Source organism: Lingula anatina, chromosome 2 (genome assembly GCF_051362555.1).
Source record: "Lingula anatina isolate TDL-2025a chromosome 2, LinAna3.0, whole genome shotgun sequence".
Classification (NCBI taxonomy): Eukaryota; Metazoa; Brachiopoda; class Lingulata; order Lingulida; family Lingulidae; genus Lingula; species Lingula anatina.
Window position 1 is genome coordinate 10,003,558 of NC_141768.1, and position 25,925 is coordinate 10,029,482.

A 25,925-nucleotide genomic window follows, 5' to 3' on the forward strand; every position below is an offset into this window, starting at 1 on the left:
TCTATCCCTCTCTACTCTTGGATTCAACCTTAGATAAAATTTATATACGATTTTAGCTTAAAATGAGTAGCTAGTCATTATAACAAAAACAATTTTACTGTAAGCTCCAATGGAAATGTCAACATCAGGTACACTCCAGAAACAAAATATTTAAGGGGTAAAATAATTTTTAAGGGGTATGTAAGGTTTTATAAAATGGATGGAAAAAAATAAGCATTTGGAGGAAATGCAAACCCATGGAGTGTACTGTACCTTTAATATGGATCATAAAAGTAATAACACCAAATTCATTCATCTTACTGGAATTCAGCTCAGTTTTATCCTTAGATATAAACAGAACAACAATTCTGTAATTCTGCACAAATAAAATTATATTTAAAAAGGATTTTTACACACCTATAATTAGCATAACTCTTTGAAACTCTAGGTACAGACTGTACCCAACCAACATTTTACATCAAATGTGAGTAGATACAGTAGGCAGGTAACACAGTTTGTGTGTAAAACTGGGTTCTAGAATTGAACAGCAATATCCAAATTCCAGAGAAAAAATGTCATCTATTGTTGGGTATGTCATCATATATATAAAATGCAACAGATATGTAATGTATTATCCATTTTATGATCTTATTTACATTTTAATATTTTATTCATAATCCCAGAAAGTCAATGGCAGAAAACTGATAAATCAAATGCTTTCAATTAAATGTCATATTTAATAGTATTTTCTTGCAAGTTGAGAATTCATTTGTTTGAATTGAATAATAAGCATTCTACAATACAGTACTCCAAGAAGCATACGTTTCATGAAAACTGACTCAGTTATATATTTGTCTGCCAGTAATTTATAACAAAAAAGTCAACATTGTCAAGTGTTTGTTGGAAGAAGAAAAAAAACTTAATATCCAATTTTTTCACATTCCCATCACATTAACATAATCACACAATCAGCAGAGAAATCTTGAGCAGAATGTCCCAAAACTAACTGAGCCTACATACCCATAGTACAAAATGTACAAGAAGGCAAATGTGGCATATATCTTTACAAACAAAGCTGTTATTCATAGCACCATGACATTTTATGCACATACACATTATATGCAGATATGTAAAAAAAAAAAATAAATAAAAAATAAAAAAATCACTGAAGGGTTTGGATCAGTTCAACCAATTCTACAGCCAGTTCATATTCAGAGTGCCCTTCTGGAAGTTGATTTATAATGTGACCAATCAAAGAAGCTGTATCATGCAGAGGTATGTCAACCTGCCGTAGAGTACTCGAGTCCTGCAAGAAACAAAAATTCACACAGTGAAAGAATTAACCAACCAAAGTCATTTAGTCTAAATATCAGCTTCAATAGCAGAAAAAGTAGTATAAATGATACAAAACTCATATCACAGTTATGGCAAAAATGTTGACCAGTGTTGACAAAATACACTTTAATCTTATCTATACTAATAATACCAAGTAAACAAACAGTTTATTTACATATGTCTTGGATTCTATCAAGCTTAACATAACCTGTCTCTAACCTGTGTTTTTAACCAAGTGGATAATCTTGGTGAAAGTTTTGAAAGTCTCTCAGCACTTGTCTCAGGCTCTCCACCCAATACAAAGTGAGCCAAGCGCTGCCCTGCCACAAGTAACAGCTGACTACCCATGATCTCATGGTCTGTCACTGTCAATAAGGCCTAGTGAGGAGAATAAAAGAATTTTGCTATTGTTACCATTATCATTGCTAGGTGGTTATTTCAAAACACACACAGGGAATACAAGAATGATAAAAACTTAAGATGCCTACTATTTTAAAACTAGCAGCTGTTACCTCAGACTGAGAGTTTTGCTTCCTGTAATTGCATTCTATCAGTAAGTCTATTTCCAATAGATGCAATGGTCATCAAAAACAAGAAAGTGTTACACATTAAATTTTCATCTCTGCTTTACACAATACTAATGGATTTAAAAGATATCAAAGAGTGTGAAAGCAAAGTTCATTTGGACATCCAAATAGATTTCTAAAATCACCTCTTCTGCCAGCTTGTCATACCCACTGGAGTACAGTTCACAAGTGTACTGTCTCCTCAGGACATCAGCATCAATACAGAAGTCATCTGATATTGCACACAGCCGCAAGCACCATGTTTTGGCACAGGAACACCTCTCAGTGTCTGCAGGATCTGTGATCATCTGGATTGCCTGGCTGATCACACGCACGGCAAACTGACATAAAAAAATGGATGAAATCTATTAAACACACGACTAACACAACTTGATGAACAGAAAATTATTTGTACATCAATTTTGATGAACTATTAAAAACAATGCAAAAAGATGTGTGCACCTGAAGATAAAAGTATTTTGTCCATTTGAAACAATGCTCCCCTGACTCCTCTACTTCCTTGAAAACAGATTCAGACTCGGACTGATAATGATGATGACAAAGATGCAGTCCATTGAAGGGACAGAAACAGTTTATTTTGGCCAAAAAATGGATTTTCCTGGGGTAAATGATGATTTTCCCATACTTATCAGTGGTTAATGAATCCATTCCGACATTCAAAGTTAGTCAGTGTTCTTTTTCGAAAAAGTGTTTTGTAATAATCTTTTTAGGAGGTATAGCCATCTATGAAGGTCCACATGGTCTGATGGCAAGCACAGATTCCAAAATAATTGTGATAACCCCCGTTTTGCCAGTAAAATGGATTTTATTATATTTCATTGAGTTGTTAACTATGTTTTTATTGTGAATTATGAATCTCGTAAGGACAGTTGTTATCCCTTTAAGCACAATATTTAAAGCTATACTAACCTGTTCTCTGTTTCTCAATATTACCATGTCAACAGCATCCATTTTGATGTAGGGGTGAGAGGTCAAATCACAGAAGAATGCATTCTGTCCCTGTGGTATATAAAAAATACAGATTACACATGCAACCCAAGCTCTAAAAAGAAAGCACAAGCAAAGAAGCACAAGTGTTTAATAACATATTCTATTACTTGAATGTCGATCACAAAAATGCAACGGCAGTGGAAAAAAAAGTACAAAATCCAGATAATAAATCACTGGCAGCCAGTCAGATGTGTTATTTAAAATACCTTTGTATCAAACAAGGACAGAGGCTTCACAGACTTCATACTGAAGGTCATCACAGCCTGCATAACAATACAGAGATGTAGGTGGTGCTTTAGTAGCAGGTAGTTTGTGTTGCGCTGGTCAATAGCAAGCTCGGCCAGAGAGCTGCTACTTCTTCCCACTCCCTGCCACAAGTCCTCCAAATTTAATATTGGCATTTCGCCATAGTCACAGTTTGCCTGAATTGAAGAAAAAAAAAGTCTTAAAGATTTAGTATCAGTTAACCATTAACCTGGCACCACAATCAATGTAAGCAGTGATGGCCTGAAATAGAGACAGCAGGTCTCATATTTTAAATAATTAGTTATTTCACTATAATCACATTCTGAGACAAGGAAGCAACAGATCTATCAGGATTTTAGCAAGCACACAGATATGATAACAGACAAAATATATTTTAATTCCTATATAGGAAAAGCATAGACCCGCAAGTTGTGTGTTTTTGTCTTAACATATTTTATTAAGTTGACCATCAAATAATCATTAATTTGGGTCATTTTTCTCTTAATTTATTAATCAATAAATACATTCTTATAAATCCAAATCCAGTGTCTTACCTGCATCATAATTTCTATGAAGTCACGGATGTTTGCCAGAAATCCTGTAAGTGCCAAATCACTTATTCCAACCTCCTAAATAAAAGATAAAGAGAAAAAAAAACTGATGTATGCTTGGTAGACAATGAATCAAAAACCCAAAAAATGATTAATTACTTAAATCACATTATTGTGTTAATTTGAAATTTGAACAATTCACAAATTAATAAATTTGCTTGAATAGTATTTAAAATGTAGAAACTACAGACTTACTTTTCTACATAATCTCTCCTTTGGGACTTTTCCAACCTAATAAAAATAAATAAATAAATAAACACACACACACAAACACACATTACATATACCTATAGTGTTGTTATGAAAAGATTCTGCAGACAAAAATTTACCCTTTGTTAAGTTTTGTGATATAACATAATATTCTGCTGTTCAGCAAATGTCACAGATATAATCAACGTAAAAAAATTTATAAGAGAATCTCAGTTTTAAACTATAAATTGTTTCTTATAAATATTCAGCAACATTATTTTTACCTTTTCTATTAGTTTAGCAGCAGCTTGGAGCTTCTTCAAGAAAAACATCTGCCACATCAAACTGCAAATTCCTAGAAATGATTGCCAAGACAATACATGTCATTCCACATTTCTGTCTCTATGAAACAAAAGCCCAACCCTTAATACTACACATCAGAAAAAAATGCTTTTTATCTTGTTGCTTAAAGTATAATGGCCAAATGCACACAAACCCATGGTTTAAACATCAATTTTCTTTCCCAATTGACAAAACAACCTTTAAAATAACTTACCATGCTGCAACACTCCATTTTGAACAAGTTTTAAAAAGTCCAGGGAATGCCTTAATTTGGACACAACCTTCAAATAGAAGAGTAGCAATTCACAGTCTCTTAAAAGAGCTAATGTGATTTTTTTCAAGCAACAAAACTTATTTCTCTAGAGTGTAATGAAAATCAACAAAATTATCATACTCTGTGGCCAATGAAATGAAATGAATTACTCAGTTCCTGGTAATTATGTGCAAAAACATTTGTACAGTATCTATTACTGAGGGGTGTTATTTGCAATGAGATTTATCTGACTAGCAAAATTCCCACCTCCGGGTCTTTGTTCCACCTTACTCCATACTCCCAGGCACAGTTAGCATACAACACATCCTGCTCCAGGCTGTGGGGAAACCTGATATGTAATGAATGTAAGAGATCTGGAAATGAATGACAGAAGTGAAAATATTACTGACAAATATCGGCTACTCGCAAAGCACAGGCTAAAAGTATTACAGAAAACTGAGTGCCTGGTTCTTTCATTCTTACTATACTATCTGGTAATGTTCAAAGTTTTCCACTTCAATGTTCTTTATAAAAAAGATGGTTTAAGTTTTAGTTTTGAGCCAAGTATATGTAAATTGAATTAAATTGTAAATTGAATTTTATTTAAAGAAATCTGTGCCCACTTCAAAGCTGTATCATACATGCACTAAATCCATGCAAAAACTTTTTTTCACCTATATTTATAAATTTCTATTTCAGCTATTTAATTCATTGTAAAGATAATTGATACAAAATAGATAAGACAACTTTTTGTCCCCAATTCCAGACACCCATCTTACCCGTCATATCTTTAATATCAGTTTCTAGATGGCTGCTGGTTTCAGGAGACTTGGGGCATGTTATGGAAGAATCACTACCATCACTCGATGTTCTGATGACATATGGTAGGAAAGGTTTGGTTCCTATGTCCCTTGCAGAAGCCCATTTGGCAATGATTTCTGCTATAATTCCTTAAAATTTAGAAACTATGATAGTCAGTCAAAGAGATAAAAGAAAAGTCTTGCAAATTACTCCTCTGACTGTATGAAGATATTTTATACATGTAAATTATGGGATATCTGGTCTCCAATATAAGATTTGTTCTCGAAAATCCTGGCATAAATACACGATTTTACTTATTGGAAGAGGCTCTTTTCTTTTAAATAACAAATGGGTAGTTTCCTTTAAAACATCAACTAACTTTTCAACATAGCCATATTAACTCACCTCTGCCTCCCTCTAGCACCTTGTTCACAGACACCTCTATATCAGCTGACTTGGTCACATGACTTGTGTCGTCTGCTTCCTTCCACCTAAGCAAGCACTCCAGAAGAAGTAGATCTTCCAGCTGCTGGACAAGAATGTTCCATTTCTCATTTTCTAATGTAACTGCCTCCCATTCGGACATGTCAGTGTCTTCAGCTGCAGCTTTTTCATCCTGAGAAATGTTATTTTTGAATCTAACTTAAAGTTGCATATACAGCTTGATAAGTTTACCTAACAAGGGTAAACTTTCTCAAAGATTTTCTTTTCAAATTAATTGCTTGGAAAATTTTCTTACTGTTCTAGTAATATCTAATTTATTGACAAATGTTGTTGATTAAAAGTAAAGCTCTAAAATACACGTAAGATTTCAAATACATCTCAATATTCTAATATCTAAGAAGAACACAAACCTTGTTTTTTCTGTATAAATACATAACACTCAAACTGACACTTCTACAAGTTTGCGCCAACATAAGTGAAGGACCAATATGGCTGGATGAACTGCATGCCGCACGGATCTTCTCCCACCAGGGGGCAGTGCGATTAGTCTCTGCTACCACCTCTTCCAGGTCTGAAAAGAATTGAAATTTAAATAAACTGGCATCATATGCAAAAGGAAAGTCATATTTAATGCTTTTTTCTTTATACAATGAAGTTAAAAATCTTGAAAATTTTGAAAATCTAATATTTATTTATTTATTTTAATCTTTGCCTCTCTCTCTACCTTTTCTCTCTGTGAATGCTTTTACCAAGCCATAGAGCCTCTCCATACAAGCTGTGGGCTGGAAGGTTTCTGACAACCAGTGGTTCCATAATAGTGACTGATGAGAAAAAAGGGGTTACAAGGTAGTATGCTGGGATTTATTCAGACTCTTAAATGACATACTGTTATAAAAAGATAATTGTTGATCAATGAGTGGCAACTACAGATGTTTGCTCAGTTTGTCATTACACAAATTAGAAAATTCTAAGAAACATAACCTATTGGTATACTTGATACATAACAGAATATGGACATACTTTAGATTTGATTAAAAAAATCAAATTCTTTAGCTTACCATTACTTGTTCTGGTAAAATTTTGGACATCAATTTAATATCCATAACATCTTCAACTTCACAGTTTCCATTAAGACAGGTCTTAAACAAAAAGGAACCTAAAGAAAAAATACGGTACTATTCCTAATGTAATTTCCTGGAAATAGTTAATCTTGCTCACAGATCATATCCAAGTAAAATTTCAAAATCTCAAGCTAATGGATTTTCAATGAAATGTATCTATTACATATTTCATATCTTGAGAACATTGAAAAGTATAAAGAGAGTGTAGACCTCCACCAAGGCAGCTCAATTCTCATTACTATTAATTTATTAATGAATCAATACCAACATACAATAACTGATTTAAGACCTATCATGAAAAATTAATCAAAATCCGTCATTAACTTTTTGATCCAGGCTGTTAAATGACAAACTAGCAAAGGCAAAAACAACCCCCTTGACAGAGGTAATATGTGAAACGCATATTCAACGGGGAATGCAATTACATTATCGTTAATTCACTTTCTTTATCTAAAGTGTGATGAAATATATCATACATACATACCCAACTTTTGTAACATCTCTGAATTCAAATCATGCCTTATATTGAGAGAGTAGGTCATGTCAGCCAGTTGGTCTTCTTTAGTTCTGTGAATGTGGCAAGTGAAGCAATTTAGGAACTGTGTCACTGTCAATTCGGAATCAGCAGCAAATTTCACCTTATGCTCTCTGTTATCTGCCACAAGCTGCTTGTGTTTGTTAAGTAGGTCCAGCACTTCTTCTACCTCTGACTGAGTTAGGGAAAGCAAGGCCTGGAGCGACTAGAATGAAGGCAGGAAAATAAATAAGTGAATCAAAAGAGGATACAAGACAAAAAATGTTTATACTGAGAGAATAATGTAGGGAAGATCTCAGAGAAAAAATAAGACACTGTTCCTGATGTCCGAATTAGCAGACATACTTTTCGTTGCTTATACATCAGTTCCTTTCATAACACTATTGAATTAAAACTTTATATTACCTTTACTTCAATATTTATCTTCAAGTATCACATGTGTAAATTAAGCTATTTATTATTAACGTAGAATGTTGGGTCTATTCCTTTTAAGTATTTTCCCAAAAAAATTCAGCAACTGTTCAAACCATTTTACATACATTGTTAACAATTAGTAAGCAATTTTTTCACCTGTTGGGAATCCCTTTCTTTCTCAGTGCTTTCCTTTTCTGTCACTGTCTCCTCTTGTTTGCCAGCATTCAAACTATCCAGCATGCTATATGCATTCAGCAGTTCACTATATCCTTTACAAAACTGAAGCAGCATCTTACTGTCAACATCTATTGTAACTGCATCTGAAAAAACAAGGAAAATTCATATAGCAATTAATAATATTTACTTATACATCTTTCAATAACAACCACTGGACTAAGGCTATGACAAAATTAAATTTTAAAACTTGTATTCTAATAGTATTGCATAAAAACCCTGCATCTCAATGAACTTTTTGTGAGCATATACTTTCCACAGATTCATATTATCAGTAACTGATGGTCTGTAGTGTTCCACATGCCTTGTTGTTCTATCTGCTCTACAATGGCTGAGACCACACTGACCAAAACTTTCAATGGAATGTGTCTGGTGGTCAGAATCTTCTCCAAGCCCTGGGGACGGACATAATATGAGGTTTTGAGAATTAACAAATTTGTTCATCACTAAAGTTGTTTAGTATCCTTGTAATTCATCAACCACATTTTACTGTTTAAAATCAACACTGATCTGCACAAGGAAGATGTACTGAAAAAAGTTATTATATGTGCTTTATGTATGTATGACAGACATGCTATCTTATCACATATTTCAACAGAAAATGTGTAAGTTTTAAAGAAAAGAAAAGAGAAGAAAAGTAGTCAGTTAATCAATTATTACCTGTTGCCTTATGCTGGCTATCTTTATGTCATAAAGGAGACTTATAAGCTCTGTTTCTGTGGCTGAAATGTAATGATAATAATCAAGGTTAACTTCACCTACGCATAATAAAGGCAATGCCATAGGAACCATATTATATAACAGAATATGAAATATAGCAGTAACAGCAACACAAATGTCTTTTTTTAAATTATTTACATTGATAATTATGTGGCAAGGTTTTCTATATGTATCAGCTGGAAGATATTTAATAATGAAATGCATTCAATTATGAATGTTATGTCTTCAGTGCTGATGTGACTGTGAGTAATGTCTCTAACTTTCACACCTGTGCCATTCTGAACTTGTCTCAGTGCAGCCTTCAACTTTTTTAGCAAATGGACATCTCTTGCCCTTTTGCTATTTTTGTCACTAAAAGAAAAAAAACAAACATTAAAAATAGAACATATTTCAGTGAAGATCTCATCGTCAATGTCAAAGGCCATATGTTAAAAAATCTTCCATGACACTGTAGGCTTTAAATCTTACTACATGGAAAAAATGTTAACGTACAAAGCAAAGAAAGCACAAGGTATATATACATTATATACATATGCACGTTTGACACACTGATACAAAATTATTACTTCCATGAACCAAATCTCTGCATATTTGCCACCAGATAACTTGATGACTTAAATAGCACACTCACAGATCTTGAATAATGCATGCATGTCTACACACAGATGCATTATCAGCAGTGTAACCCTTACACACAACATAGCTTACCTCAATGCAAGGTGGAATGGGACATCAACTGTGCTTAAGTTTCCATGTGGATCAAGCAGGTAGCACATAAAATGGTTCTGTTTGACACCCCTGATAGTAACATTGTTCAACCCAAGCATGCCATGTGACTGGTATAAGAGCTGACACCATTTGCTGACACTAAAGGCAGCCACTCTAGGGCCTTGTTCTGCTGTCCATACCTAGAAACAATCATGCGTTTATTTAAAAACCATAAGGAAATCTTTCAAAAGGCGGGAAACTCCCATGGCATTCCTAACCTTGCTATAAAGTGTATTATTGTATCTGCAACTGTTAACTTTATGTACTAAAACAATTGTAGACAAACTGTAGACCAGATACTTTCATTTCATGATGTTTTTCTTTGATCAGGCAAACAACAAAAGAAGGCAACCCTTCCCCAACCCAAATAAGATTGTCTGTGTAAGTCACAAGAAGTTGCTTCACACTCTCCTGTATATATGCTGCATCTCCATCTGTTCCCCTTCATAAAAACACCATTTACCTCCAAGAGGCCCCTCCTGGGTGCATATATCACCAGGAATAACGCCAGTCTGGAGCTCTGCTCATGTGGATCCTCTTTCACCTGGACCCAGCCTACCTGAGCATCACGATAACCTGAAATATGACAGACATTCACAACCTTTAAAGAACATGTACCTATTATTTCTCTCCAAAGATCTAAATCTGACCAAATCTGACTCTATTCTGATTTCATTCAACATACCCCAGGCCAGTTAATAAAGTCGTAATGAGTTAATAATTTCTCATCACTTTTTGTTCACTTTATCCATTCTATATACCCAATTGCAGAAAGTGGCACACTATGACTGTCATTAGGTATTGCTATATTTGGGAAAACCGACCCTTCTGTTACCTAGAGCTGTTATTTCTTACATTCTAAATAAAAAAAAAATTAATAAATTTTAAAAAACTGACCTTTCCACATCCTGACAGCTCTTCCCTTCAAGATATCAACTAACAAAACTCTTCCATAACTGTCTGTGACAGCAGCCAGGTTGTTGTTTGGAGAGAGTACAATGCTCTCTCCCTGTCTGTGCTTGTCTGGCAGACCACTCCTACAAACATCAGGATATTGTTGTAAAGATGTTATAATAAGTCATCAATACAAAACTCTTTCAGTAATCTTACAAATACAAATTTCTGTGACAGCATAGAGGTATCACTGAAAATTTCCTAAAAATTAAACATAAAATATATAAATGTATAGTATATATTATCTTCTTTTATTTAAGAAAATGGAATATGTTAGGCTAAAATCCATGTCGCATTAATATTCAGTTTTTTCGTTGAGTCAAATGGAATTCCAACCATATAAATCCATATGTATATAAATATATATCAAAAATTAAACATTAAATACATAAATGTATAGTACATATTATTCTCTTTTATTTAAGAAAATGGAATATGTTAGGCTAAAATCCATGTCGCATTAATATTCAGTTTTTTCATTGAGTCAAATAGAATTCCAACCATATAGGTCCATATCTATCTATCTATCTATCTATCTATCTATCTATCTATCTATCAAATTTATAGATAACAGCTTTTGATAAATAAATTTCAATTCAACAGTGCCTTATAAACAAGGGCGTGGCTGGTTCTACTTTTGGCTTGTGTCTTTCTTTGTTTTCTTCAGTGTTATGCTTGATACCAAACCAACCACTGGAAAAAATAAAAATTGTTATTATTGTAACCCATAAAATGTTACTTTCAGGTAAATGAAAAGAAAGGAGTTTTACTCTGCTATGTCAAGGCAGTCTTTATGAGAAATACACAATATATGTAGCAGAATAATGGAACCAAATCCCATTGTCTTTTCAATACATATTATTTCTAAACACTTGTCATGTAATCGATTCAAACCAATGTCTATTAAGCAAACTATTTTGCCTGTTGATTTTCAAAAAAATTTCATGTTATCGATAAACAAGCACAATCACAGCTAACAAACTGTACTAAAAGAGACTTACTTTGGTACCTGAAATTAGCTTTACCAAAATCCCAAATGATTCCCTTACCATACATCATATAGTATAGCAAAAGCAATCTGGTGGTAATCCAAAATTATTTTCCCTTGTCTAATTTAGATCTGTTGCGATGAGGCCTGAAAGTTACACCTTACCTTGCAGCACTAAGGAAGGCAGACTTGAGTTTATGTGCTACTGCATATGCCACATCTGATAAAAGTGGCTGAGCTGAGCCCTAAAAAATTGACAAATCACTATTGGGTAACACAATTCCTGCAACAATTTGAGAACAGCAAATAAAACACATCCATTATAAGAAAAACAGCTGAACAAGAACTTCATATTGGACTTTGCTTTAGGTCTTATTTCCTCTCAGTGTGTAGTATTCTTCTGCCCAGGACTCTGCTTCATTAGTTTAATAAAGACAGAACTACCAATAAATGCAAGTCCAACATAGCAGACTTTACAGTTTACAAATTTACAGAAAGACATATTTACCTCCATAGCATGAAAGAAGCCCACAAAGGGCCCAGATCCTGTGGTGGTGTATATGGCAGCTGCAGGGGGAGTGGGTTTGATGGTGGCACTATACCCACCCCACAGAGAGGCTGTCTCCAACTGGTCAAAGGCACAGGGGGTCACAACACCTAAAACAAGGAGTCTTACTTGGACATACTGTTGAAATGCTGTATTCTAAAGTGTAACGTCAATGCAGATGTACCCACTTAATTTGAAATCTAAAGATTGATTATACAATCAAACAAGATAATGAATTCTTATGAAGGTAAGATTTTCTATTCATCTGAGAAAAATTGTCATTAAAGAAAATTGACATACCAAACTCCAAGCCCTTTTGCCTACACCCCCCCCCCCCCCCCCCACACACACACACAACAGCAAATATTGAGCATGAAATATATCTTTTCAAAATATAACATTTAACTTCATTTTAATGTACTAACCACAGCTCACATGTCCTGTGACAGCATCCTGCTCTTGCAGGCCCCACTTCTTGTAAGCCAGAGGAGGAGGAGTGATGGTGTCACTACCACTGGCTGCAGCTGATATTTAGAATGAGTTAAATTATGAGAAATATTTGGGAAAAAAAGAAAAATACTTATTAAAATTCACTTCAATAAATTGGAGCAACTCATTTGAGTTCCACTGGTTAAAATATGCCTAGCTGTAGAAATTTAACAATGTTCTTAATATGAGTAACCCATTAATACATAGGTGAATATGGAAAATCCTTATCTGTCATCTAAGGAAAGGGCCACCAAATAAAAATAATACCATAGAACTCTAAAATATCTCATATCTTAAAACACACCAAACATTTGATACCTCTAGCAACTTGGTTCCTGCATGCTCTCAAAGTCTGGAACAGACTGAAGCCATCTATTGTCACCAGAGACTTAGGATACAGAATGGTCAATTCTTCATGCTATAAAAGAGATCATTGTAGTTCTCCTTAATAGTGGTGTTCGAGAAGTATAAAGGTTAAAGAAAAAGCATTAGCAGTTTTAAAGTAAGTTGATACATAAAATCTAATCATACATAGAAATTAATTTGATAGAGTAGAAGGATAGGAAGGGTTTGCAAATCAATAGTTTTTTTTTTTTTTTTTTTGCTTAAGGTGCTAATATATTCTAAAACTGTTCTAAATATAAGTGTTTACATTATTTGTACCTGTTCTGATGCTGCAGCATGTCTTGGTGGTTCATATGTTTTACATTTAAATTCCTGCACCATCTTTTCATGAAGCAGTTGTGACAACAAAAGCACTCCAGTCTACAAAAAAGAGAACAATTGCATTACTCATTTAGGAACTTTTGTTATCACAGAATATTCTTCCACTCAAAGAAATCACAAAATGACTTCACATAAATAAATCAGTTAAAATATTCAAGAATTTAAGCAGCACCCATAAAATCTTTAATATTCACATTTAGTATATATATAGCTACTATATGAAACAATGTCTTGAAAATAAAACTTGCAAATAAACTCCCAAGCTATAACATATATATTTTATTAAATCACATCATCTTTAAAATGCATAGAGAAAGGTATAATTAGATAGCTTTTTTTTAAAAGATATTTTGTTTAGAAATTTCATCAATCTTTTAAACAAATCTTACTCAAAACAACATTGGTTGTTATTTGTGAGTGGTGTTGGGTTTGGTGTCCACTGTGTTTCATACCTCAGTATAAAACCTCACATAACCAGAGGTAAAGCCCACTATTACACATGTCCAGTCAGGTCCACCCTGGGTTGATCTGAATAAAGTATATAGCCAAATATCAGTGAAATTCTAACGTCATTCCTAGCAATTTTCAGACCATATCACACCACAGAAGAATCATAACTACCGACTATAGCAGTGAAATGAGTATGTTTTATCTCAGTAATGTATAACTGTTCAAAAGAACTGTAAGTGCTGGATAATCTTTTACCTGATAATTTTTGGTATAAAGACAAAGATAATACATGTATAGAATAACCATTATTCTAATATTTCTGAGCATTTACCTTTTTTGAGAAGCCAATGGCAGGCACAACAAGCTGGAAATCTTTTCTCTGTTAAAAACAAAATAAGGGTATTAAGGTTGCCATAAAATTGTCTCCATAAATTAGAATGTATTATCAAATATGATTTAGCAGAACACATGTTAATCATGTTACAAAAACATTTTAATTTCCTATCAGCGCATAATGCATTATGCTTCAAAAAAGTTTTAGACAAAAATGTCCAATTTAACAATCTACCCCATCTTCAGCTTTTCTCCTAAATGATTGTTGCATCCCTAGTAAAAAGAAACTAAAGAATAAATAGTATTAAGACACCAAGGAGAAAAAACAAATGTTTACCCTTCTTCTTGCTTCACCACTCCTTGCCATGATATACAAAATTTTGTCTCCATTTCCCCTTCATCTGGTGTATATTTCTCTGCAAATGGTAATAAAACAATATCAATTGAACATATCCCAATGTGTGTATGCCTGAGAACAATTAATTCATTAAAGGGATAATAACTCTTCGTATGCGACCAATATTTCACAATAAAAACCTTGTGAATAACTCATAGAAATATAATATATTCTGTTTTACCACAAAAACAGCAGTTATAGCTTTTATTCTGATATTTGAACTTGTCTTTAGACCACGTGACCTCCATTGATGTCTATACTCTGTTAAAATCTCTTAAGAGATTTTAACAAAAAACCAAACTTTTTAGAATTAAACCAGGGACTAACTTTGAATGTAAAAATGGATTCATTAACCATTGGTAAGTACGGGAAAATTGTTGTTTACTCCAGGAAAATTCATTTTTTGGCCGAAACGAAGAGTTATTATTGCTTTAATTAAATCAATAAATTACTGTAATAGATAAAGAAAATTGGGCTTAGAAAAAAATTGTTCATTTCTAAAGATGTAAAAATCTTTATTTGTACCAATAAAACTTGAAGTTAGGTTTAATGCAAAACTGCACATGTGGAATATTGTGCAGGTATAGCAAAAGATGGATAAACCACAAAATTGTGTTGCAAATTACTTACGACTCAGAATGACAAGTTTTTCATCATAGCCAATAGCTAGCAAGTCATTAGCTGGGGACAGTGATATCTTGCAGTCCTGCAGCCAAACATGTCCCTCCCCAGGTGAACCTGTGCTATCTTCTGAACCTTCCTCCTCTTCTTTCTCTTCGTCTTCAACCTTCCAGCCCCAGTCATTCCAGTCCCCTAAAATTTAGACAAGTTATATTATTGCAGGAACTTTCTATGGGGCTTTAATGCGTGTTTTTCAATAAGTCAGTGGAAAAAATTAAAATTGATAATTAACTGCATGATTTTCAGGGACTTGACTTGCCTCAGGTGTTGGGCTTTCTCCAGGGAGCACAAATCTTACAATAACCCGGTCTTATTTTGGCTATAATAACTGCCTTCTTCATTAAAATTTACTTTAAAAACTTACCTTCACTATCTTCTTGATTTTCATCCGTATCAACTGTCAGGGGGAACAAGAACTTTTTCACATTTCCGAGATCTTCAACACAGCAAGCAGTGCCAAGCTGGATGGACATTTTTGTTTTCTTTCTCTCAAGATACGCCCCGCATTTAGTTATAAAGTTTCCGGTTGATTTTAAATCAATAATTCATATAACGATTTCGATATTTTTATATTAATTTACGTGAGACATGTACATTTGTGTTTCTGAAAATGCTTCAAGAGCAAATACTGTCGATGTATCTTTAAAATATTATTATGTTAAAGCCTACCTTGAATGCACTTATGCTATCATCGGAGAACTTATTTATCCTTTTTCACTAGAGCGCATTTGTGAAAAGCCAGGCTAGTGAAAATCTATTTTTAAATGATGGTTATAACTGGAACCAGCTATGAACAGTAAATGAAATGCAGCAGACAGCGACATTAGATGATCTTGATATTAATCCGAGAATAATTAAAGCTCTGAAGAGAGGTATGACAGAACTGTATCTGCTTTATTAGTAAGCCCTACAATTTCTAAGCTTGGGGTCACCCATTTTATCATCTTTTTCTCAAGTCTACACTTTTTCAGACCCCTCCCCCTTTCAGAGGGCACAAAGTGAAAAGTTAAAAATGTTGACTTTTGACAGCAATTTGGATTTTCACTGAGCATTACCCCCCCCGCCCCCCCCTTGGCGCATGATTCGTAGACTTATTGAAATGATTATATTATAAATGGATGATCCCTTGCAGAGATTGTTCAATGTTTGATGAAAAAAAGCAGAGGTCACTTGTACTTTTATCTTACAAAGCGACAAACTTGAAATTTGGTGTACAGATAGCCATATCTGAGTGTGAATAAACCGTTTGAATTTTAAAGTTTTATCATTTACGTAGATAAAACAATACTCGTGTTTTTTTAGTGACACCATGTATGATGTCATATTCATAAGAGTTAAAAGTTGCCCAAACTGATTTTCATCCCCTACACATTTTTACAGACACTTCATTTTTGTCACACAATAATCACATATATATGTAGGACTGGTCATGAACACACAATTAAAATTTTGGTTCTAAGATTTTCCCAAACAGAAATATGCCTGTTAAATGGACAAAAAAAAAACCTAAAAACAACAAAAAGCGACTTTTGAATTTGCCAAAAAATATGAAAATCAGTTAAGCACCTTTTAACAAATTTGATAAAATTGCCATATAACACCATATAGATCATACAATAAGCTGCTCTGTGGTATATAGATGGGTGTGTAGATTATATGAAGAGTAGATAATGAACAAACATTCATGTTATTTACATTTTATTTAAGCAAAACTATTGGATTTTGGTCAAATTTTGAGTCTCTCTGCACCAGACTTGGAACGGAACACTACACTTTCAATGAGAGATGTCCATATGGTACACAGGGAAGTCGCCAAGGCTGTGAAAAAACCAGCTGTTATATCAGGTTTGTACAGATGTATCTAGTATACATGTATTTATCAAAACATTCTGAAAGCATATTTGTGTGTTTCTCATTATAAATTTAACTGAGCATTCAAAAATATGTCCGTAATCTGTCAAAATTTATACATGAGTCGATATATTTCTCCAAAAACCAAAGTTAAGGTAAAATGGACAGTATGTAAAAATGCAAATAGTGCTTTTTGTGTGAATGAATGGCTGTTAAGAATTACTGTGCATATAAAGGATTTAACAGTCCTAGATACTTATATGTTTTTGAAATTTAACCTTCATAGCTATACAAATTTTATTTCATTGTATAATTGCAGCTCTTGAATTGTCCTCTGAATCATGTCCAGACTGCCATAAAATATTTTACCTGAGCACAGGCGATGGTTTAATTGACAAACTTCTACGAGGTATATCTGTTTTGATCTTATTAATATTCATGTTCAAATTCATGATTAAATACCTATGCTGTAAAGAGTTTAAGCAAAAGTAGGAAAGACATTTGGTAAATTTTCATTAACAATTTTTAAAGCAATTCCTAGTGATCTACAAATATGATTGCCACCAAAGATTTACAACATTCTCTGTTTTTATAGAAATTAAGTTTCAGAATATTCTCTATTATATCAGGAGGCATTCTATCCAAAGGCATCACAGAGGTGGCTGGAGCTAGTGCAACTGGCAAAACACAGTTTTGTATTCAGTTGTGTTTAACAGTGCAGCTTCCTAGAGCACAGGGAGGATTGGGGGGAGGTGAGAAACCTAAACATAGTATTTTCATGTGATTTTCAAAGTTTTCCTTGGACATAAAAAAGAGTTTCATAATCATCGTCAGTTCATACACAAGTGGCAATAATATGATTGTACTTTTACGTTTTCTGAACTGCTATTCCAGTGAAATTTGACTTAAGCATAGGTGATTCTTATTGTAGTTTATGTGTATAGTGATTTGTTTGGTTAAATCCTTTAAAACATTTGCTTTCAGCCATATATATATATATATATATATATATATATATATATATATATATATATATATATATATATATATATATATATATATATAACAGTGTATGAAATGGCCGCCTGCCCGGCAGCCCGAGGCTGGTAACTTTCAGGCCGGGCGGGTAAGATTTGCAAATTACCCGCCCGACGGGCTGGCTACTTTTACAGCCTATTTTCACCTTTTATTTTATCTATGTTCACAAGCTATTTCGGCAAAATATCAAATAAACTCACTGTTTTCACCCACTTTCATAGAAGCAAAGAACTAACCATAGCTTGCAATCGAATGCTCGTATCGAAATGTAACCAACAGTCTCCCTCTCTGTGGCCTCGTTTTCGAAGTTCCGTCTTTGTGATATGAAGTTGAAAGACAATTTGAAACGAGGCACATTGTTCTTAACCAGCTTCAGTGCATAGCAGATAACGTTACGTCATTGTTTTGTGTAGAGGAGATACCACGAGTAGCAATTTGTAGGTTGAGAGTAATAAAAATGTGAAAGTATAAAAAGTTATGATACTGATTAAATAGACTTATAGGTACATGAAGTGCTTATAATCAACAGTAATAAGGGCAACGGAGGCAAATTAAAGGAGAATTTTACAAAATATTTGAATCCCAAAATTATGAGTGAACGTACGAGTTTACGCCGTGCGTCAGATGTAGTTCTTTTCCCACGTGCTTTCATCTTGGGCTGTCAAAAATGAAAAAATTCTATCAAGTCCGATAGAGAAGTTCACAAAAGAAAAAACAATTGTGGAAAGAAATAAAAATAACAAAGATTACGACAGAACCAAACGAAAGAGAACAAATTGGGACCCATGGAAAGGTGACTTCGATTTGCAATTAGTCGAGCAGCAACATTTTTTGTAAAACCGTAACTCGAAAGTATCACGCATTGCGACCGAGCGCAAGCATCTCGATCCAATAACTCGCCCATACTCGCCCCATATAATATATTGTAGCCTCTATGTGATATATATATATATAGCTATTCTCAATAAGCAATGCTTTCGAGATACGGGGCCCTGCAGGACTGTCTATGGGCCATTAGCGTGCAGGACCGTTCCCGACCGCTTTTTAAAGCTTGAAATCGATATTCAAAGGGACCCTACGTGCTAAATTCTTTCTTCTTTATTGTTAGCACAGAGATCGATTTATTTAACAACAATATATATATTTGGTCATACTTGTTGCTATAAAGAAAAGCAAAAATTATGATAAAATGATATCACGAAATCGGAATAAAAGTTATGAATAAATTATTGAAGAAGAAATGAAACAGCCGACAAGGTGAACATAAACTGAATTGACTACCCCCGCCCTCCCCCGCCCGCTAAAGGACCCTGAAAATTTTTGGTATTTGAAATGGTGAATGGTGCCATTTGGTATGGTTTAGAACTATGATTCAACTAGTGAAAGTATTATTTCAAGAGGTGAGGTTTTTTTTACAGAAATTAAAAGGGGGGCGTCAGGAGCCCCCTGACCCCCTCTAAATCCAACACTGACAAGGTATCATTCAGTAGAAACTCCAACCAATTTCTAAATTTCCATGCATAAGGCATGATATTGCCCTTTCATTTCCAAATTACTCTCCCAAGAATGCATTCTATACCCCCTCAGCATACCTCTCTTAACTCTAGGGGTTATCATAACTAGGGCAGGTAACTACATGGCCGGGCTGGTAACTTTTCAGAGTTACCTGCCCGGCGGTCTGGCTAGTAATTTCCTTGAATTTCATACACTGTATATAAACTACATTTTTTTTGTTAGGTGCAGTGTACATATGCACAGAAGATGTTTTCCCTACAAAAAGGTTGCAACAAATGATTGGTGCATTCTGTAAAACCATGGATAAAGAGTTCCAGAAAATACAATTTGGGGACCAAATATTCATTGAGCATATTGCAGAAAAGGTAATATCCCCCCTCACCATTTTATCAAGCAAGAACTTACAATCTAGTGACAACATATATGATGAGTGTTATTAACTTCACTCTAACACATAAATGATTAATTAATGTTTTAAAATATTTCAGATGATTATATATTTTCTTAGATAAATTATTTCTCTAAAATTTAGGAGGACCTCATTACCTGTTTGAAGTATCGTCTACCAAAGTTACTGCAGAAAAATATAGTCAAGTTAGTGGTTATTGATTCTGTAGCAGCCCTTTTTAGGAGTGAATACCATCTCAGCGAATCTACTAAAAGGAGCAAACAGCTTAGCTCCTTAGGTGCTATTTTACAGGAACTGAGCAGTAGCTCCAACTTCCCAGTTGTCTGTATAAATCAGGTAAGATTTTGATCAAAAGAAAATTATTTTATAGTTCTTCACCACACTTCTTATTAATGCACTTTAATTTTTTTCAGAGATAAGCTATGATTTATTTTAGACATTTAAACCGATGGCATTGGGATAAAATTGATTATGACATGTTGAAACAATACCTTCCAGTAGCCTTGGGCATATTTGACATGATGCTCAGAGCCTACCCACCACAACTATATATCAAATAATTTAATATTATTGTAAAATCTTTATCACAAATAAGTTTTAATAAATTTTTAAAATTAAACTTTAAATTTTGCAGGTCTCTGATGTGATTAACCCGAGTGCAAAAAACCATGGCAAGCAGGTGACACCTTCCCTTGGACTGTCCTGGGCAAATCTTGTCACCACTCGGCTCATGTTGACAAGGACAATATACAATGTTACAATTGAGCGGTCAGACACTGCTGGCAAAGTGTTGGATAAATATGAATCTGCTGTAAGAAAACTGGAAGTGGTGTTTGCACCACACTTGCCAAAGGACTGTTGCCACTTTGTTATTAGCTGTGATGGAGTTAAAGGCATTTTAATACAAGACACTCCTGATTGAAGAGACTGGGTCTCAGTTTTATCACTAAGAACTGGTTTTGATTAAATGTATTTGTTAAGTGTAATTGTGTCATATGAATTCTATAACTATGAACATTTTAAAATAAATGGAATATGTTTATATCCTACCAAATATCCCAAGAAGGTTCTATTCTCAGTTTCTTCGCTATTTAATATGCGATGAAAAAAAAACTACCAAACGTAATTTTTGCTTGAGATGCTTTGTTGAAAATGGTAACGTCATTTTTTGGCCTTGAGTGGTGGAAGATAGATATTTATTTATTTAGCACTACCAAAAAAAAAATATATATTGGAAAGAGAACGTAATGGCTCTTGCTGTAAGCGGTTAAGTAAGATTGAGTGTGCTCGACGTCGGAAACGAAGGCGTCCATGACGCTTACAACTTTGACGTCGTATGTTTATGACGTATTGGACACGGCACCGTGACATCGCTATGGGGCCTTTTTTGTAATAAAAACCAACAGATAAGAAAAAAACATCAAAAATGCAAGACGAAGAAAACTCCTTTGAGTTGCGCACGTATGAACGCATTTCCGAGTATGTGCCAGTTGGTAAGTCAATTTTCCTAAAACTTTAAAACTTTTCTGTTTGTGTTCCGTCAAAGGGACCGCCTTCCACGTTGTCAACGTTAGTGGGGTAATATAATGCAAACCCAAATATATATAACCAATGTTTAGTTCCTTGAATAACCCATTCAATCTATTTATTTTTTTTATTTGTTCATTTATCTATGAATCTAATGTAAAAATCATTGTATCAAAAATTTCTGCTGTTATCGATCGTATAGAAATCTCAAGATGACAATTTAAATGTTTCAGAGGATACTGTAATTCAGAGGAACTTTGAGGAAGATTGGAAGAACAGCTGTCAAATATACGATGCTTTGAGAAAAGACTCGAAACTATGCGATGCAGTACTCGTTGTTGATCAGCGAGAATTCCCAGTCCACAGAGTCATCATGGCTGCCTGCAGTCCATATTTCAAAAGATTATTCACTAACCAAATGAACCCATCTTTTGATGGTGATTTTCCGATAGAATACCACATCTGTGACAAAATAAGTGCTGGAGTTATGGAAATTATCATCAATAATGCCTACAACAGGAAGATTGATATTAACCCTGAAAATATTGAGTTATTACTATCAGTTGCCGACCAGTTCCACATATTTGGTTTATTAAAAGCATGTGTCAATTATTTGGAAGAAAATTTGTCCGTGGAAAATTGCATTGGAATATGGATGCTAGCAAAACACCATAACTGCCCCAACCTAGAAAGCACAGTCTTTCGATTTTTGTTAAGACATTTTACACCCGTGTCATTCTATAGCCAAGAATTCGTCCAGTGTTCCGTAGATGATTTGGTTGGTTTACTAAGTGCCGAGAACTTAAATGTGGCAAATGAAGAAATTGCGTTTGAGGCTGTCATCCGCTGGATTTCACAAGATCCAATTAATCGCAGAAAGTCCCTCCCCGTTCTGCTCCCAAATATCCGTCTTGGATTGCTCAGCAGTGACTTTTTCTGTACACAAGTCGTGAATGACGAGTACGTCAAAGCAGAGCCCCAGTGTGCCGCAATTTTAAATGAAGCACAAAAACTCATCGATGCACTGGACAGTGAGAAATATTCTGATGTAGATTTTACCCACCCCCTCACCTGCCCACGAGTCCCAGTTGACGTGTTGTTTGCTATCGGAGGGTGGAACACAAACAGCCCTACAAATCTGATTGAGACCTACGACACACGAGCAGATCGGTGGATCGAAGTCCTAGCACAGAGCCAAGGTCTTGGTACGTAGTTGGTATACCTAACAGTGAGAGCATTCCTGAGTAAGTCGGTTAGTACTAATCAATAACATCATAATCCACAGGTCCCTACACATAATTAATTTTCTCTTTTCGTTTGTCATTTAACTATTTAATTCATCTATTAAGGTCCGACAGCCTATCACGGCTGTGTAACTTTGGGAGGAAAAATCTTCATCATCGGCGGATTTGATGGAGTCGAATATTACAGTCAGGTGCGGTATTACGACCCAGCAAACAAAAAGTGGTCAAAGGCCGCTCCTATGCACCACAAAAGGTAGATTGCTATTTATTTTAGATGTGTAGTAAGAAAAACTACGATATTTTCACAATTACGTTTTTATTCCAACAGGAAACCAGTCATTTGCTTATCAAAGTGTATACGTAATCATTTGACCAAGTGACGTTATCTGTCGGATGACGTGCAAATATTTTAGTGTGACCCCAATGTTTTAGATCGTCTTGGTAATAATGATAAAAGACTAAATTTTACTCATTAACGTAAAAATTACCTTTCAACTTGACCCTATGTTTTTCTTTACGTGGACCTCTAAGAATCAATTGACCTATTTTAATCCCCTTAAATTCGTACAAGCGATAACTCTTTTTAAGAACACGTAGGACCTACGATGAATAACTTAACAAAGGAGTTTTTTATTTAATCACAAAAAGAGTAAATTTTCTGTATGAAATCTTCATCATTTTGATTTTAATTTTATACTTTTAAATTCAAGTATATGAAGAACGTATGCAATTTTAATTTATAATCATTTTAATTGATTCTCATGTCTTATTCTAATATTCTAATGATGTAAGACTGCAATCTTCAGGTTGCAATTTAAAATTTTTATATAAACCAATTATTATTATTATTATAAGGTGCTATGTCAATGTTACTATCCACGATGACAAAATCTACGCCATGGGAGGCTACAACGGGGACACACGTCTAAGTAGTGCCGAAAGATACACCCCCAGTACAAATCAGTGGACACCAATAGCGCACATGCACACCGCCAGAAGTGACGCAGGCGCTTGTGCATCAAAAGGTAAAAAAAAAATAAAATAAAATAATAATAATAATAATAATAATAATAATAAATCAGCAATTTTTTTAATTAAGAGTCTGTGACAAAATTAATTGCCAATTATATTTAGAAAACAAATGTGACATCTGATGTTTTAAACTAGTTTTAAGCCATTTTCTTGTTGAAAATGATACAGTTTAGATATACTAAGCATTTTGTCACAAGGATCATTACAACGTGATATACGCAAGGAGCCTCCATATTTTACAGATTTTGTCTTCTGCATCGGTGGTTTTAATGGCTTACACTGCTTGGACACAGGGGAGTATTATGATCCCCAAACTGAACAGTGGACCTACATAGCATTCATGTCATGCCCCAGAAGTGGAGTTGGTATGTACATGTATGCTGTATCTCTAAATATTTATGACTGACGCCTAACACTGGGTGCTGTTAAGAAAAAATGTGTATCAATGGAATCATCTGCAAAACTGGTGCCGAAAATTGATTCTTACCTTTGACAAGCGTTTCTAGTAGTTTAATTTTTTTATTTGAATTAAGCTTTACGTATTGCATTAAAGGAATTGATACATTTTTCTTAATTTAATAAGTTTAAAAGTAAGTTCATTTATTTAATTTTCCATAGGAATTATTATGTATCACGACTACATCTATGCTGTTGGTGGGTTCAATGGCTTGCAGCGACTTAGCACCGTGGAAAAATACGATCATATCAGAAACACATGGAAACCTGTTCCTGATTTACATGTCCAGAGAAGTAACTTCGCCATAGAGGTACGTTACCGTCAATCAGCTGCTTTGGTTATAATTTAGTGCCAATTATATTTACCAACTTCCCTGTTTGCTGTGATGGTTATAACATTTTAAATCTGCTATTGAAACCTGGCGTTTTTTAAAATTTGAGTGTTTTGTTTGTTGACTTTACTCAAATTATAAGTTTTATTTGAAACTAATATCACAAGATTGTTTCCTTGTAAATCAGGTTATAGACGACATGATTTACGTAATCGGCGGTTATAACGGAGGAGCAACAATAAAGAAGGTTGAGTGTTATGATGACAATTCTGAAGAATGGTACGTCTATAGCAAACGGTTTAATTGATATATATATATATTTCAATTATATATATATATATATATATATATATATATATATATATATATATATATATATATATATATAATTGAAATCTGTAAAAAAAAAAATTAGTTTTTAATCTTTAATCTCGTTTTATTTGTTAAAAAATACCGATTTCGCTAATAAGTTACCAGCTTCAAACACGGTTTACAAATGATCTTAAAAAAAAAGCGCCATATTGTTTCCCTTTCTTTTTGTATCTTATTTTCATCATCCTTATTGTAATATTAATGAGGCCAGTGACAGTTTTCGTATTATTGCAGGTACGAAGCTTATGACATGAAATACAACCGGAGCGCGCTCAGTGCGACCGTGGTGCAAGACTTGCCAAATATCAAGGATTATATCGTCAAAAGGAACAATTAGACCTAAACTTTCCTTGAAATAAATCAGGTTTTATATTAAAAATGATGTTTGACATTAAGTTTATGCAATAAATATCTAGCTAGACATTAACTAAGTGGATTTCTTTTTTATGTATCTTATATGCATTAATGATATCCCTTTGATTTTGAGTTGAAATCACATATCTTCCTGCGTTTTGAACTTTGTTTCCTGTCAATCAATTGGCCAATATTGTTAATTTGTTTTAGAGCCTATTTTACATACAAAGCTGTATGTTATATATAGCATTAATAGCAATTTAACCCTGTCCCCTATTTCACCCATATGTGACAATTATAAATAGAATAACAATGACAAAATAAGTCGGTTTTGACATGATTCGTTTCCCTAGTGATTAAAACCCTAAAAACAAAATTGAAAACATGCACGCGTTTAACGTCATTATGAAGGTAAATCAATGGAAACTTTTGGCACTGACTACATGAAACATGTTTCTGCAGGCATTCGTCTTTTGTTCCCTTGTATGGATTGATGAGGACGAGGCTCCTCAACCCCCCCCCCCCCCACTTTAAATCCGCGTAAGATCATTTAAATAAAAAATTTGTCTGTCAGTGTGTGATTCAAATATACAACAAAGATGACGTCGTGTTGCTGTCATGTACTTCAGTACTGTGACGTCAAATTTGATACACTATGACG

At 34.1% G+C, this 25,925-nt stretch overlaps 3 protein-coding genes across 3 annotated transcripts; 2 read left to right on the top strand and 1 right to left on the bottom strand.

Annotated features, from left to right (window-relative positions):
* Positions 1-294: 294 nt before the first annotated feature.
* Positions 295-15,652, bottom strand: LOC106157050 (rab3 GTPase-activating protein non-catalytic subunit). The gene is made up of 34 exons (XM_087003573.1): positions 15,499-15,652; positions 15,084-15,266; positions 14,394-14,472; positions 14,055-14,102; positions 13,726-13,801; positions 13,211-13,312; positions 12,866-12,965; positions 12,484-12,582; positions 12,020-12,168; positions 11,677-11,756; positions 11,130-11,216; positions 10,467-10,606; positions 10,033-10,145; positions 9,510-9,709; positions 9,070-9,152; positions 8,742-8,803; positions 8,386-8,476; positions 8,004-8,167; positions 7,383-7,638; positions 6,836-6,933; positions 6,502-6,598; positions 6,188-6,348; positions 5,739-5,949; positions 5,312-5,482; positions 4,800-4,906; positions 4,494-4,560; positions 4,222-4,292; positions 3,944-3,979; positions 3,692-3,766; positions 3,098-3,313; positions 2,811-2,900; positions 2,027-2,221; positions 1,534-1,692; positions 295-1,285 (listed from the first exon to the last, which is right to left on the bottom strand). Exons 1-34 carry the CDS (start codon positions 15,605-15,607, stop codon positions 1,142-1,144), a joined length of 4,119 nt encoding a protein of 1,372 aa, XP_086859699.1. The 5' UTR covers positions 15,608-15,652; the 3' UTR covers positions 295-1,141.
* A 179-nt stretch (positions 15,653-15,831) lies between these two features.
* Positions 15,832-21,003, top strand: LOC106157051 (DNA repair protein XRCC3). Its single transcript, XM_013532540.2, has 7 exons — positions 15,832-16,006; positions 16,842-16,979; positions 17,305-17,394; positions 17,615-17,737; positions 19,761-19,903; positions 20,071-20,283; positions 20,582-21,003. The coding sequence occupies exons 1-7, from the start codon at positions 15,940-15,942 to the stop codon at positions 20,867-20,869; spliced, it is 1,062 nt and encodes a 353-aa protein (XP_013387994.2). The 5' UTR covers positions 15,832-15,939; the 3' UTR covers positions 20,870-21,003.
* A 287-nt stretch (positions 21,004-21,290) lies between these two features.
* Positions 21,291-25,337, top strand: LOC106157017 (kelch-like protein 10). Its single transcript, XM_013532480.2, has 8 exons — positions 21,291-21,440; positions 21,708-22,679; positions 22,824-22,971; positions 23,574-23,743; positions 23,993-24,115; positions 24,369-24,517; positions 24,726-24,817; positions 25,145-25,337. The coding sequence occupies exons 1-8, from the start codon at positions 21,374-21,376 to the stop codon at positions 25,245-25,247; spliced, it is 1,824 nt and encodes a 607-aa protein (XP_013387934.2). The 5' UTR covers positions 21,291-21,373; the 3' UTR covers positions 25,248-25,337.
* The last annotated feature ends 588 nt before the right edge of the window (positions 25,338-25,925 follow it).

What these genes read in the sequence shown, in the direction of transcription:
- LOC106157050 (XM_087003573.1), bottom strand. Translation starts at nt 15,607, where the DNA reads ATGTCCATCCAGCTTGGCACTGCTTGCTGTGTTGAAGATCTCGGAAAT. An exon ending in AGAGATGTTACAAAAGTTGG is followed by an intron (nt 6,934 to 7,382) that starts GTATGTATGTAT and finishes TTTTTTCTTTAG; the next exon opens with GTTCCTTTTTGTTTAAGACC. An exon ending in TTTTACCAGAACAAGTAATG is followed by an intron (nt 6,599 to 6,835) that starts GTAAGCTAAAGA and finishes TTTTCTCATCAG; the next exon opens with TCACTATTATGGAACCACTG.
- LOC106157051 (XM_013532540.2), top strand. Translation starts at nt 15,940, where the DNA reads ATGCAGCAGACAGCGACATTAGATGATCTTGATATTAATCCGAGAATA. An exon ending in AATTAAAGCTCTGAAGAGAG is followed by an intron (nt 16,007 to 16,841) that starts GTATGACAGAAC and finishes ATTTTATTTAAG; the next exon opens with CAAAACTATTGGATTTTGGT. An exon ending in AATTGACAAACTTCTACGAG is followed by an intron (nt 17,395 to 17,614) that starts GTATATCTGTTT and finishes CTATTATATCAG; the next exon opens with GAGGCATTCTATCCAAAGGC.
- LOC106157017 (XM_013532480.2), top strand. Translation starts at nt 21,374, where the DNA reads ATGCAAGACGAAGAAAACTCCTTTGAGTTGCGCACGTATGAACGCATT. An exon ending in GCTCCTATGCACCACAAAAG is followed by an intron (nt 22,972 to 23,573) that starts GTAGATTGCTAT and finishes TATTATTATAAG; the next exon opens with GTGCTATGTCAATGTTACTA. An exon ending in GATGACAATTCTGAAGAATG is followed by an intron (nt 24,818 to 25,144) that starts GTACGTCTATAG and finishes GTATTATTGCAG; the next exon opens with GTACGAAGCTTATGACATGA.